Source organism: Colius striatus, chromosome 1 (assembly GCF_028858725.1).
Source record: "Colius striatus isolate bColStr4 chromosome 1, bColStr4.1.hap1, whole genome shotgun sequence".
NCBI classification, from domain to species: Eukaryota; Metazoa; Chordata; class Aves; order Coliiformes; family Coliidae; genus Colius; species Colius striatus.
In genome coordinates this window covers 175,378,085-175,393,326 of record NC_084759.1, presented here as the reverse complement: position 1 = coordinate 175,393,326, position 15,242 = coordinate 175,378,085, and the positions used below count along the sequence as shown (strand labels likewise).

Genomic DNA, 15,242 nt, shown 5'->3' with positions numbered 1-15,242 from the left:
AGACTATTCAAGACATTCAAACACAGTAATATGTAAAATTATTATGTTTATGTGAATAATGTGTCACAACCTTTTATTCACTGCAGCAAGTCTTTATAAAGTACTTAAGCAGATTGATAATTACCACCCAGAAATAATGTTATTTGCCCATACAGAAGCAACCAGGCCAAGAAATCTCAAAAAAATCACCATACTGAATTCAGGTACTGCTTGAACTGGTAAATCTGCTTATAATACAAATGCATCAGCCTCACATGTGATAACCTATCATGTCCTCATCTAAACCATCAATACTGTTCAAAAAGCACCTTTTATTTTTTGCTTACAACATGCCTGGCAAGTTCTGTACGTAGCATCAGACTTTAATTTGAGTGATATGGAGATCACTAAGAGAGCATAACTTGATTTTCTACTTTCATCCAGCAGAGTAATGGAGATATGGGAAAAAAACTTCTTAAAACACCTGATTTTACCATAACTCCATTGCTCCGCTGATCCCCTTGAATACTGGCTGAGTTCCCCGAAATGTAGATTCATAGCCTAAGCCTCAGCATAGTCTCCAGGGACTATTGGATAAAAAAGTGTCTGATGCCTCAGCACAGAACAAGCTACACAGCAGGTCCTGATGTCAGTTGCTTGCTGGGACATGATGAGGGGCAAGGGATTTGTTTCTGCAGGAGTTTGAGTTCTATTTCTCAAAACAGGCTTCCATCAGGAGGCTTACCATAAACATTAAGCAGAGAGGCATGCAAAGCTGAATTAATTACGTGCTCCTTTCCTGGAAACAGTCATGAATTTTCAAATCTACAGATGAGCATTGCCACTGATGTTAATGCAACAACTAACTCAAGTCATTTGTAGACATTAAGTTTTGCACAGTTCAGCCAAAGGAACAGTCTTAAAAGGCCTTGATTCATCCCATTTAATTGCACATCACCAGAGAACAACAAGGTATTAGCTAGGACTGCAGAGTACTTTCGACTCTACTCACAGATGCTTGACCTTCAATTTAGTGGGCTAAATCTAAACTGAACTGCTTATTAGTAAAAGGCCATCCTCCTGCCAGTGCTTAAGCTTTCTGGTAAGAATGGTCTGATAGTACACTAGAACAACGTGCTTTCACAATCAAGGTTTTCATGAGGAAGTGAAACAGTTAGGACGAAACCTAAGAGACTGTGAAGAGGACTTTGGCTCTTCCTGCTGGAGTGGGGATGGTTTTTTTCACAGGATTATGCTGGAATGTAGACACAAATTAAGGAGGCTTCTCTTCTGAATAAGTAGCTTCTTGCTCCCCGATACCAAAAGTGCACCTCAAATAATAGATCATCACTCAGTATGATTAACAATACTAGTACCTAGTGTCTATAGTGTTTACTTACTTCCTGGGGAGAGAGATGGGAATAGGCAAAGGTAAAATGTTACACTAATTTGATTGGTTGACTTCTAGGCTGCATGATTATCTTAATAACATAAAAGAAAAAAACCCAAACCACAACTTTCCGATGGATGCATGCTTCTAGTTCAAGATCTCAGCCATACTAACTTGTTTTGGCTGTTTTTTTAAGAAGTTAATTGGAAATATATTTTAGTTTATTAATATGCTGCATATCTAATTAATTGTATTCATGGCCTTTATCAAGCCTATCCCTCTGACAACTCATGAATCCCTACATTCATCCCACAATAATTTATACAGTGGAAGTAAGCAGTTACACAAGGCATTACCTTCACAGTAGGCATTATCTTCTCGAAGAGCTCGGAAGCCATCTCGGCAGCTACAGACAGCTCTGTCATCTAGGTTTCGGCAGACAGAATGCTCCATACAGTTATGTCCTTCAGTGCAAAAGTCATGGCCTGTACAAAACCAAATATGATTCAGGGTTAAAAAGAATCCAGGAATTATAGAACATCCCTGTCAAAGACAGTCCTATCTTTTTTTCAGTTAGGTCAAATAATACCTTTCCATTGTCCTTGAGATATAGAAAAATAAATTGTACCAAGCATGAAACAGATGAAAGAAGTAGTAAAGGCCACAAAAACAGACTACCTCTAAGTCTTCAATTCAATTTCAGGTTACGGCATCGATCTAAGCCAGCTGGATAGGAAGCTTGCTTAAATCCCCTCATTGTCTCCTTGTCATTGTTAAATACTTTTATAGGACACTTCTTAATTCTTTTTTTCCCTTTTTTGTTTATTTGGGCATTTATGAAAGAGCTCAATAGCTTTGACACTCAGTAGTTCATTTACTAGTACTATTACTTTTTCTCCTTGCACTTTTTGTTCACAGGTACATTTATAAAATCCTTCACAATTAACCAAAAGGTTCTGATTAACATCAACTTGTTTTTATTTTCTCTTCCGCTTACCTCTTCCTTTCAAAGTCCTCTGACTGAACACTCCTCCCTGGTTGCATCATCCTTTCTATTTAAGAAAAAAATATTTTTAAAATCTCACCTTTTAGCCATCCCTATTTCCTACTTGGCCTGAATGTGATCATTTTCCATTGCAACTTAACTGCATATTTTTAAGATTCTGAAGTTCATTTCCAGACTGGAAAATTTAGATTGAACCTGTCAGCTCAGTACTTTTTTTAAAAAGATAGATTCCACAGTTTCTACATCTGCCTATCAAGGTGTGGCGCTTGTCTCATTCATTGTTTTCTTGATAATTTCATTTGTTTAAAGTTTTCTTCTTTAACTGAAGCATTAGAATTGATCAAACAGAAGTATTTCACTGTTGTTTTTCAAGAACTCTTTTCTTCTCGCAAAACCTCCAACGGGAGAAATGGTCAATGGGAGTCAGGCTCCAGGGACCAGCAGCAGCTCTAGAGCGCAAGCTGGAATCAAGCTGCAACATAAGCCTCTTAGAGAAATAACAAACAAGTATTTTATGGCAGTAAAGATATCTCCACTTGGGTTCTGCATCACATCTTGCTACAAAGGAGCTTCTACCTCTGACTTCACAGAAGCTAAGTTAAATGAGTACATAAAGCAGGACAACAACAGAGTCTGTTTAGAGGTCAAGCCCAAGAGGTTATTTACACTTTGGCAGCTCATGAACAGTGTGAAGTAACATAAACCAAGCAAAACAAGACAAGCAGCAGAGCCTGTAAAGACAGAACGTTTTAGTACTGATACCCAGTGATATGGTCATGATGCAAACATCACAGACCTACTATGATAGGAGAGGTTGATGTTTTTCTTTCTTTCTTTCCTTCTAAGTCTTGTCTCCCTGTTACCTAGAGATACACTTAGTTAATGTTACTTAAATATTGTAGCTACCACAGTCCTGTTGTCTAACATAGGACATTAAGAAGCAAAAAGATCTACACTTTTAATATCATTAGAGAGTTTTTAATAATCTTTGATGACCGTAGATTTGTGTATATCAAGAGCAATCTCTGGCCATGGTGTCTTCTGCTCTTTACGTTTTTGTAAAGCCTGAACCTGACAAAGCAATAGTTTTAATTTTGTATTTCCTGGTCTGGATTGGTTTGTATCAGATTTTGGCTTTAAGAACATGCACATCATTCAGAAAGAGTGAGTCTTTTTACTAATTTTTTTTTCATTATTCTTCATCAAGATTCTCAACACTTATGCATACATGCTGTTGAATAATAGCATACAGCAGCTTCTTTAAAGAATAAGCTCCATAGCTCAAGGAGGACTGAAAGTGTTTAGAAAGCACTCATCCTACAGATATTAAGATTCACAGAAACCTTTCCTTTAAGTCACTGAAGATTTTATAGAAAATTGCCATTAAAAAATCCTTTTTTGACTGTGGCAGACAACATAGATAGACAGCACATTCTCTTAAGTTCTTCTACTTTATCTCTCTGTTTGATGTCATTAATCATATCCTTCATGTTTTCACTGAGCAGAAAACAACTATAGTTGCAATCTTCACTGAAATATACCTAAAATAAGCCCAAGAGTCTAACATCTTGTTTCATGCCAGGTATCAATTTATCTTATTTAGCTACTGAAGAAACAGTCGTATCCACTTGAAGATGCAATTGCTCATAGCTTTGAAGACACTGGTATTAGTCCACAACAAAAGAATGAGCTCAAGACACTTCCTGTCCCTCTCTTCAGGCTGGGTGTAACACAGAAAGGTAGGCAGCACACAAAAATATTCCCCAAAGCTTCTGCTTCTAGATGCAACTACAACCCCAAAGAGACAAGTCACTCCAGTCTTTGAACAACTGCATAGCATGAACTATTCTCCAAAAGGGACATCTAAAAGCATCTCAGAAAGATGCTGGTGAATATCGACATTTCTCCAATCTCATTTTGTTTGGACACTGGAGTGGGTGAAAGGTAGAAAATTACTAAAAATGTCTATGATTTCTTTGACTTTTCACCCATTTTTGCCTAGAATGAAACACGTAAACATGTTTTACAAAATTCACACTATTATTTATTTTACAAACAATATTAAATGTCACAATGTAGATGTTATCTATTCAGCTTCCATCTACAGTAATTATCACGTGTAGGAGGGTCTTATTCAAAATGATCAGAAAAAAAAAGTTCTGAATAAGTGTAACTTTTCATTCTTACAGGTGAGTTTATAAATATCCTGCTATTACCTTACCTTTACAGATTTTGCAGCAACTGTGAGATAAGGGGATCTGTTGAGATTCTGGGCAATTCAAAGCAGTACAACTGTCTTTTGGAATACGCTGCATTTTGTGGTTCTGTTAAATTGAGGTAATTGATTAATATTGCGACATATGAAAGAAAAGTAAATGATAACTTTAGTTGAGATTTTGCATTATAACGTACAAACATAAAACTGCTAAACTCCAGGTACCTTTGAAAACCATTTAAAAGGACAATGTAGGACAACAGAAGCATCAAGAACTCTCCTACACTTAAAACCTTTTCAAGCAAGCAGAAGTGTAGCAATAGCTCTCATTCTTCTCTATATTAGCTGTCAAGCAACTTGCCCTAGAAGTTTCTCTTAAAGAAAGAGTAACAATTATCCATCAAAAACTGAGGCAGTAGATTCGAGATTCAAGGGTCCTCATAATGAATACTCTAAAGCAGCTTGTTATTTATACAGCAGGTAAAATCAAATTTGAACATCTCTGGTCCCAGTGCTGTAGCAGTAACCCTGAAGGAAACTGGCACTGATTCCCTATTAGGAATGAAAAACTTTCTTAGATAAGTTTGGATCAGACATCTGGAAATATCCAGTGCCACAAGATGGTATCTGAACAACTCCAGGCGCTTAGTGCAGGTTGCGCACAATCCCTGCAGTTTGATCACATGAAGTGCCTGCCTTAGCTATCCAGCTACCACAGATGTACCACCTTTAGGCTCCCTTGGGCCCTAATTAATTTGTATTGCAGTGCTCTAGTCATGGTATAGCAGACAGGAAACAAGGCAAACATGTTCCTCAGAGGCATCTGTCTTAAAACCAGCAATCTGGTTAAAATATGAGCTCACCGAACTCAGGGCTCTGTATTTCTGCATGCAATAAAAGAGACTAAAACCATGCACATGCTATTGCATGTATTATTGTTATGGGTCTACCATTTCAACTCCTCTTTAAGTACAAAACATAAAGAGGAAACATGAATACACTGGCCAATATCAAAATTACTGCTCAAATTTTACACCAAACAATCTTGGCAGAGAAATCAACACTAAAGTTAACCAGCTACAAACATGTTGTATATAAAGACAAGCAAAATCCATCAATCCCACAAAATAAAGATAGTATCTTCGACAGAAATAATATCAGTTAGAGTTGTCTGGATTGTATTTAATTCTTTTACAAATTCTACTTTGAAAGAGAATTTTTCATTCACTTGTGTTATAATATTCAAATAGAAAAGTGCATGCATATAGCAGGCACAACTACAGCAGTCAAACAAAACATAACATGGTGTCTAGAATCACATGCAAGCAAAAAGAAGAAAATGCTTCCATTGCCCTGATAACATCATTATAAGTCTTCAAGCATGAAATCAGTAGTTGTGAATTCCTATTAAGTCTCTCTTGAGTTGGAGTAATCAATTATAACTTTTTAAGTGAACTCTTGTAGTAATTAAATAGTATCTACCCTTGACTTCCTAACTATCCAATACAGTTTACAGTATGTGGATTTTCAGGTCTGAATTATCATAGAATCATAGAATGGTAGGGGTTGGAAGGGACCTTTATAGATCATCTAGTCCAACCCCCCTGCAGAAGCAGGGTCACCTAGATCAGGTCGCATAGGAACATGTCCAGGTGGGTCTTGAAGACCTCCAAGGAAGGAGACTCCACAACCCCCCTGGGCAGCCTGTGCCACTGCTCCCTCACCCTCACAGTGAAATAGTTTTTTCTTATATTTAAGTGGAACTTTTTGTGTTCCAGATTCATCCCATTGCCCCTTGTCCTCTTGCTAGCTACAATAGAAAAAAGGGATGTCCCAACCTCCTGACACCCACCCTTTAGATATTTGTAAATATTAATAAGATCCCCCCTCAGTCTCCTCTTCTCCAGACTAAACAGCCCCAGTTCCTGCAACCTTTCCTTGTATGAAAGATGTTCCAGACCCCTGATCATCTCAGTGGCCCTGCACTGGACTCTCTCCAGAAGTTCTCTGTGCTTCTTGAGATGAGAAGCTCAGAACTGGACACAGGACTCTAGATGAGGCCTCACGAGGGCAGAGTAGAGAGGGAGAAGAACCTCCCTTGACCTGCTGGCCGCACTCTTCTTGATGCATCCCAGGATGCCATTGGCCTTCTTGGCCATGAGGGCACATTGTTGGCTCATGTTCAGTTTATTATCAATCAGGAGTCCCAGGACTCTCTCTGCAGAGCTGCTCTCACAAGGACGTTCAAGCAGAAACTGTATGTACTTCCACTCTTGCAAAAGCAGCATTTGAATCAGCCAAAGTTGCTGCTTAGCATTTCTACTGGGACAGCCAGGTAGGTCACTAGCAAGTATCACCAACAAAATACAGACTAGCATAGCCAACAGAAGCATTTTGTACATACAGTATCCCACTTGCCGGCTGCAAGAAACATGAGGGAATATCACAAAACTTTTGATGGTTGTTAATTATATCCATTGGTTAGTCACAGAATTTACGTCTCGGGTTTCATTTTGAAAATACAAGTTCATGGTTCTGAAAACCGTATGACTGAATGCAATAGTCAGCTTCTCCTTTCCTTTCTCAAAAGGGTTTCAAAGCACCTAGTCCAGGAATTAAATTCACAAAGATTAAAATCAACAGCCGCAAGACAATGGGCTCCAGTTCTACCGTGTAAAACATGCCTTTTCACAAGTGTATTCAAAATGTTTCGCGATTTCCAGAAACTGGTCCAATAGATAATTACAGTATGGCCAGAGGAGTTGCTCCCCTCTCTTTCTTTGCCCTAGAAATGTGTGCTCAGGTTTTCAACTCTACCCCAAAGCATGCAGCGAGAGAATTCCTCCCCATCCCTCTCCCCAAGAGACAATGTGAGACTCACTGCAGCAGTTTGTGTAATTCCCAACCTGCAGCCATCCCTGGAGTGTATATTGCCCTTAAAGTGCATTTGTGCCCTGAAGGGCAACAATTTTCATGCTGCAGGACAAGACTGACATAGCATCAAACATATTCTGTTTACAGATAAAACAATGACCCGAGCCCATTCCCATCACTAGAAACACCACACTCCTGGTGTGCCAACTCTTTTTGTTCTTTTTCATCTAGCTTTTCCCCTAAGAATTATCCTGAATTCCAAATTATGCCCCCATTCCATTAGGGCATCTCTCATACCTGAGCATGTATTTTTGAACAACAACATTGTACGTGTGTCAATGGAAATATAAGGTAGTCTGCTGATTTTTTATTACTGATGATGGAGATAATACTTAAAGAAGAAAGAATGCAGCTTGATTGTCAAGTGGTGTAATCAAAGCTTGCAGCTATGCAAAGTAAACTTATTTGCAAAATTTGATGTGGAACTCAGTAAGACAATACAAACACAGGACCCCTTAGATGCCTTTCCTGTTGCCATTTCCTAAGGTCTGTATTTCAACAGTTTCTTTCAGTGGGACTTTGATATTTCTAACAGATAATATTTTTTTTTCTGTCAACAGTATTCTTACCTTGCACTCAAACAGAACACAGTCCCCTGAGCTCGAATACACAGTTTCTCTTTGTCCTTCAAAGTAGGTTCTGCCTTCAAATACACACACCGCTTCAGGAGAAAAAAAAAATAAACCCACAATTATTTTGTAAATTAATGTTAGCAGTCTGCTTATAAAACTGATACATTTTCTTAAAGATTACTGCATTTCAAACTGAAAAGGTCAAATCAGCTGCGAGAATATTCTAAACCCAACTGTAGGACTCTGGATATCACAAGAAAAAAAGCCAACAACAAAAAAACCAAACAAAAACCCCCAAAACCAAAAATAAACCCCAATCAACTAAAAAATAAAACAAAAAAAACCCAAACAACCCTCCCCACCCCCCACCCCTTGAAAGAACCAGGAAACCCCATATAAGCAGAAGGTAAAGGATGTTGAACCAATATGGAGTACAGGTAACTATGGAAAGGGCAGAAGAAACATGTCTTGGGTTATGTCAAGGGAGATATGACTGCAACACAGCTCAGGGGTGAAAAAGAAACTGGAGCTGTGAGAGCAGTGCAAGTGACATTAATAGATAATCAATTTCTTGAAGAGGAATGTTGAATAACAGAGGATGATCACTGAAGTCACATATGTATTTGCCATCACAGTCATTTGATGTTTCATCATCCAACATAATTATTGAAACATTATGTATTTTTACCTGGATTATACCAGTTATTTACCATGACTGCTTAAGTATATTATATAAATTTCATTGTACAGGAACTGAGTTTCAGTGGCTTTGTTCTGTTGTTTGTTTTTTCCCCCAGTAGAAAGTAAGATAAAGTCTTCAATGATGAAATGGCAGAATGACCCCTCTATGAGCAGTATTTGTTATACTACAACCTGGCTTGGTACCACTCCCAGCACTGGCAGTGCTGGGTTTTACAGCAGTATGATACTGACACGGCTGATACTGAACAGCTCACTAAAACTCCTATTCAGTATTTAAGGGCTACATAAAATATGTTCATAGCAAACTGTTTTCCACTTTTTTTTTAATGGCTCCATTATTGTAATTACATTATGCAAAGTATAAAGGCTAAGCAATGCAACTGCTAGGTACAGAAAATCGGATGGTGTCTCTGTTACTTAGGACAGAGTCAAGGCTCATCGAGTAAGCACATTCATGAAATAACAGGAGTAGGTTACCACTTTAAAGTACTGCATCACATGCTAGAGGTCTAATTTGCTCATCATTGATTTGGAGATGTAAATCAATTATACTACAATTCATTCACAGAGAGCTTTATCTGTTCTGCCTAAATAAACTAAAATTTGTTGACAATTTAAAAATATCTAAGAGCTCAAGAGTTTTTGTTGTGTGACCTATTTAATTACCATTACCGCTGTTCTTTTCAATTCTCCTTTATTTTGCTTTTTTTTTGACTTGCAGCTCCTTGATTTTACAGACTTGTTACTTTGTCTGCATGTAAAAAGTCAACTCTTGGAACTGGTATTGGGAAAGACATGATAGGCAGAGTGATAAAAAAAGGGTTTCTTTCAAATTCTAAAATATGAGTTCTAACACCTAAAGCATCCTATGATGTAAGCCTATACAGCACTTTCAAGAATATCACAGCATGTTTACAACACTCCGAATTGCACGAATGGCAAAGTTGGCAGTCAGACTTAATAAAGTACAGAAAAGAGCCACAGGAGAGAGTCCGGGGAGAGACCTAGAGCTAACAGCAGGAGAAAGTTTGTACAATATCCACAAAGATCACACAGTCAAAAAAAGCTCAATACAGTGCCTCTTTCCTCTCCCAGAAAACATGCTCTTCTGGAAGGAAATATGTGGGAAAAATACTATATAAATCTTTACTAGTGACTAGCAGGTCTTGAATACAGACAGGACAAGACAATCATCCAGTCATATATCACCTCCTATGTATTACAGGCCATGACACTAAACTGAAATACTCGTATATTAAGCCCTTTGCCTTGCCCCATACATTTCAAGCTTCTAAGAACAACTACATATGACAGGAAAAAAACTAAGTATAGCAATGCCTCAGGACCACAAAATGGCAATGGACTGCTAACACATCCTCATGTTTCCGATAGGCAGACAGGAAAGGCAAAAGACATCAAAATCACTGTCATTCTGTCTTGGAAGAAAACACTCTCTTGAAGCCAAAAGACTCTTAACATATGAATAAGACCATCCAGGTATCTTAAAAAATAAAAAGTATCCATACTACCTCAAAGCATAGCTCACTCTATCCGCTTGCCTTACCAATGGCAACAAACCTCTGATTCTTCACAGAAACTTAGAAAATAATGTACACAGAAAAACCATCAAAACAACACATCCAGCCTAGTGTGAAATCATTAAGTTATTTCTTGATTCCACCAAGAGCCTTTGGAAATCTTGGCATATGAAATTACCTGCAGTGAAGCAGTACCACAAACACTTGCTTTCAGCAAGTGTTTTCAGCCTCAGAAAAAAAGGAAAAACTGAAAAATTCTATGGCTGTGAGAGATGGCTCTGTCCAGACAGGTTTTGCTCTTTTATCATATGCATACATTCGAAGATTTATTTCTCAAAGTCTAGAAAGTAGCAGCAGCGTGCAAGTTTCAAAATGCCCATGTGAGTCCCAAAAATTTCAAGCAGTGCTCAGATCTCCACCTCCACAACCACAACACCTGCTTATCATGCAGCAAAGAAAATGATATCTCCTATATTCACCTATATAAAAATTTCCAGCTACTGGATTTTGTTGTGGTTTTGTTGGCAAGGTTCTAAAGCCCCAAAGTCTCAGCCTGCCCAGAAAGAGTAACCAAACTATGCTTAAGAAAAGAGAAAATCAACCAAACAAGAAATGCCCAATTAAAAAAACAAGTTGAAACTAAATTGAAAACCTGTTAACCTTCAATAACCTGAACACAAGTCCAACCATCTCTTCTCATGGACTGCCACTCTCATTGACTACATTCAAAAGGGACATTTCTTCTTAGAATCATCAAAATGAACAGTACATGGATTAGTTCTTTCCTAACAGTATTCTCTTAAGCAAGAAGAATTCCACCATGTTTGGGCAGTTCCTTCCATTTTAAAAAGCAACAAAAACTAAGGTACACTCTGAAGCTCTAATTCAGAGACTACTCACATGTTTTTTCTCTTCTCACCTATGCTAATCTAGCCAAATGAGCTCACAAAAAAAAAAAAAATCACACAGGCACTTCAGCTACACTAGTACCACTGGCTCCATGTTTATTTAAGAAGGCAGATACCAGTGGGTTGAGTGGTGGTCTAAGTTTGACACCACTCACTGTCTTTTCTTCTCCAGTACTCCTACAAATGCTTCAGTTGCTTTCCTATCCTCTTGCCAGCCTGCTCTTCTTCAGTTGCCCACAAAGAAGGAATCCAGCCAGACAGCAAAAGGCGTATTTTCATCAAGCTACTTGAAGGCTTCTAAAAAACTTCGAGATGGCAGAAAGTTGCCTGGTTAGATGAGCATTGAGCAAGCTTGGAAAGACTTCTACAAAGACAAAGCTACCAACTTTCTTCTGCCCGACTTTCATCCTAAAACAGCTGGACCCACATCCCAGGCAGTGTGGAACATAACATTTCTCCTGCCTCCTGACAGCAATTGTCTTGACACTACACATCCTATGACAGCTGTGTTTCTTATCTTTATTTTCCTTCAGAAATAAAGATATTCCAATAACATGAACATCTGGACTAGAACTGTGTAACTGGAAAGTCCAGTGAAGATTTAATTTCTGCTTTGCTAGATGCTTCCCAGGATACTGTGATTAGTTTGTGATTGGTATCTCTCTGGGGAAACCTATCATCTTTTATCTTCCTAAGCCCTTTCGTTCGACAGACTGAGTCACAGTCACAAAATTACTTGATGATTAGTTGTTCCAGAACTTGATAGCTATTACCTATGTAAGATTTCATCTACAGCTGAATTACATCAACCATTTCCTCTTGCCATCAAGCTCCCACATCACCTTAGTATCTAAAACAATGTGTATTATTCAGAGTATGGATTTCTAAGAAGATGAAACAGGAAGTCTACAAAATCTACTAGGAAGTTTGACTACTTCCAATATATTGAAATAGTGAATATATTGAAATATTGAATATATTGAAATATGGAATATATTGAAATATGGAATATATTGAATATATTTAATTATTACAATGATATTACAGGGTCTAAAAAATTATTAGCAAGGTCTGTTTATATCTCCACTAGTCATTTACACAGGTGTACTGTTAATACAACTGTTCCCTGTAGTGTCATTTAACAAATTGCGATAACACGGCATCTTCTCTGTATTCACCCAGCAAAAGGAATCTTTCAGGAGCCCACTTGCTGTTGTGTTCACATAGTGAATTGTCAACAGTTTGTCAAAACATAACTTCTCTTTCATAACCCTTTCCTCTTCCCACTGGTCTCAAAATGGCATCTTTCTTCTGCATTGCTCAAATGTCCATGCAAAATCCATGATTTCCTGCCTTCTGTTCACTAGGATCACAGCATGTCATTTAGTACATTTTATCACTTCTGTATTTATTACCTTTGCTATCTAGACTGTGTATGCTTTCCCGTAAGAAATGCATGTGCACTCTCCTGTGGTATCCTAGTTAATTTTCATACAGACTTATCACCACGGGAAAACAGGAAGTTTAAGCACTGGTGAACTCCTCAAAATCTTTTATTTTCTTGTATTCGTAACTGCCCTACGAATGGCAGATGTGACTTGAAGTTTTGTGAAATTTGTCAGCAATCAGGGATATTCAATTTAAATCTGTTAATTGCATCTGGGAAGGAATAACCCCATGCATCAGTACAGGCTGGGGGTAAAACTGCTGAAGAGCAGCTCTGCAGAGAGAGACCTGGGAGTCCTGGTTGATAATAAGGTAAATATGAGCCAGCAATGTGCCCTCATGGCCAAGAAGGCCAATGGCATCCTGGGATGCATCAAGAAGAGTGTGGCCAGCAGGTCAAGGGAGGTTCTTCTCCCCCCTCTACTCTGCTCTGGTGAGGCCTCATCTGGAGTACTGTGTCCAATTCTGGGCTCCTCGGCTCAAGAAGGACAGAGAACTTCTGGAGACAGTCCAGTGCAGGGCTACCAAGATGATCAGGGGACTGGAACATCTTTCATATGAGGAAAGGCTGTGGGAACTGGGGCTGTTTAGTCTGGAGAAGAGGAGATTGAGGGGTGATCTTATTAACTTTTACAAATATCTAAAGGGTGAGTGTCAGGAGGTTGGGACATCCCTCTTTTCTGTAGTAGATAGTAACAGGGCAAGGGGTAATGGGATAAAGTTGGAACACAAAAAGTTCCACTTAAACATAAGAAAAAACTATTTCACTGTGAGGGTGAGGGAGCAGTGGCACAGGCTGCCCAGGGAAATTGTGGAGGCTCCTTCCTTGGAGGTCTTCAAGACCTGCCTGGACATGTTCCTATGCAACCTGATCTACGTGAACCTGCTTCTGCAGGGGGGTTGGACTAGATGACCTCTAAAGGTCCCTTCCGACCCCTACCATTCTATGATTCTATGAATTAAGTTTGTGTTGCTGCATTCTTTGTTGGGGTGGGGGGGGGTGTGAACAACAAAAATTAGCACATGAAAAAAACCCTGTGTAGTTCATTTCATTTTCCAACTTCCCCCTTGAAATCTCCTTGATTACATTCTCCACTGTTCAGAGATCAAGGCTTAGGTATTGTCTAAGTCCCATTAATCCTACTTTGCAAGCTTACAAAGTGCAAAACCTCTGTATGTCTTTATCCCTAAGAATACACACAGATATAACGGTCACCTTTCATGAATGTCTCTCTCTCAACTGCCACGCCACTATCAGGCGTTGCTCTCTCATGTTTCTCGTTTATCTTTGCAGGGATTCAGGCAATATTTCTTCTTTGCTCATTTTCTGCAGAGCACAACTTCCTCTAGTCAGTGAGACTAGAGACTTGCTTCATTTCATGCCACCTCCCTCAATAATCCAAAATTATTCCAGATTCCAAGTTGAAAAATACATTGCTAATTTTTCCAGTCAATCACTGCTCAAAAGCTGCATATAATTGCTTCTGCCTCCTCAGTCAAAAAAAGGAAAATCCGAAAATCCAACTTAAAATTTCCTAGTGATAAGGAATTAATTACTATTTGTATCTTATCTCCTGTTAGTCAGAAATGCTGTCTCCATTACACTGAAAACACAAAATCATTTTTCTACAATATTTCTACGATCATTTAAGAGCATCTGTGGTGTAAGACACCTCCAACAACGCTAACGGGTTGTTTAGTCACATTGGCAAGGAATCAATCTAAAATTACACATTCTTTCACCTATCTCTCATGTTTTCTACATTTCCATCAACTATCCCGGGGAAATGACATAATTTGTCTACCCCATGTGTTCTTGCTGGGAGTCTTCTGTAGAATTTATGTGAGTCCTAGAATGAATGCTCCTTGAGGCATCCTTACAGACTAAAAAACCAATCTGAACACTGAAAAAGCACATCAAAATGGCACTAAAAACTCTGTTTATAGTAGTTTAGGTGAGTCAAACAGATTTGACAGATGAAGTAAAACTTTTAAAAGTAGGCTGCTGGACAAAGAGCCTGGGAAAGAGCTTGCAACCAAAGCCACTGGACATAACATTGCACAAAGCAGGCTATCTGCAGTTAAGCAAAGATACAGCCTGGAAAATGTGCTTGATGTCAGCTTCTCTTAAAAATGGCCTTACTCAACCCATGCTACAACTTTAGTTTCGTTAAATATGGTAGACCAAGTGTTTCTACTGACAGACATGCATAACTTTAGCTTCAGAGCAATGGACCATATTCTGCTTGTCAAACAGAATTAGAATACTTTGGATTCTAAACATAGGATTTTGAAAACTTGTGCATGACTAATGCAGTCAAAAAGCCTAGTCCATTTCATACTGAATTAACTACATCTGGCATCCAATACTCAAACAACTTTTGCTGCAAAATGTCAAATAATAAAATCAAATGCCAAGACAAAAGCCTTAGAGAGTTCCAAGAAGAAAAGCAATTAAGGTTAACATTAATTACATGTCCACTGTATTACAATTATATTAAAGGTTTACAAATAGCACAAGTCTGCATGACCAAAGGAGCTCCAATACAAAT

At 38.5% G+C, this 15,242-nt stretch overlaps 1 protein-coding gene across 1 annotated transcript in view; it reads right to left on the bottom strand.

The window, feature by feature from the left end:
- NELL2 (neural EGFL like 2) overlaps positions 1 to 15,242 on the bottom strand; it is a 159,692-nt gene that overhangs the window by 87,012 nt on the left and 57,438 nt on the right. Inside the window, exons 10-12 of the mRNA XM_062020434.1 lie at positions 8,094 to 8,185; positions 4,597 to 4,699; positions 1,726 to 1,854 (exon numbers count right to left, since the gene is read on the bottom strand). Of these exons, the coding sequence (XP_061876418.1) occupies positions 1,726 to 1,854; positions 4,597 to 4,699; positions 8,094 to 8,185 (324 nt within the window). The remainder of the gene's footprint in view (positions 1 to 1,725; positions 1,855 to 4,596; positions 4,700 to 8,093; positions 8,186 to 15,242) is intronic.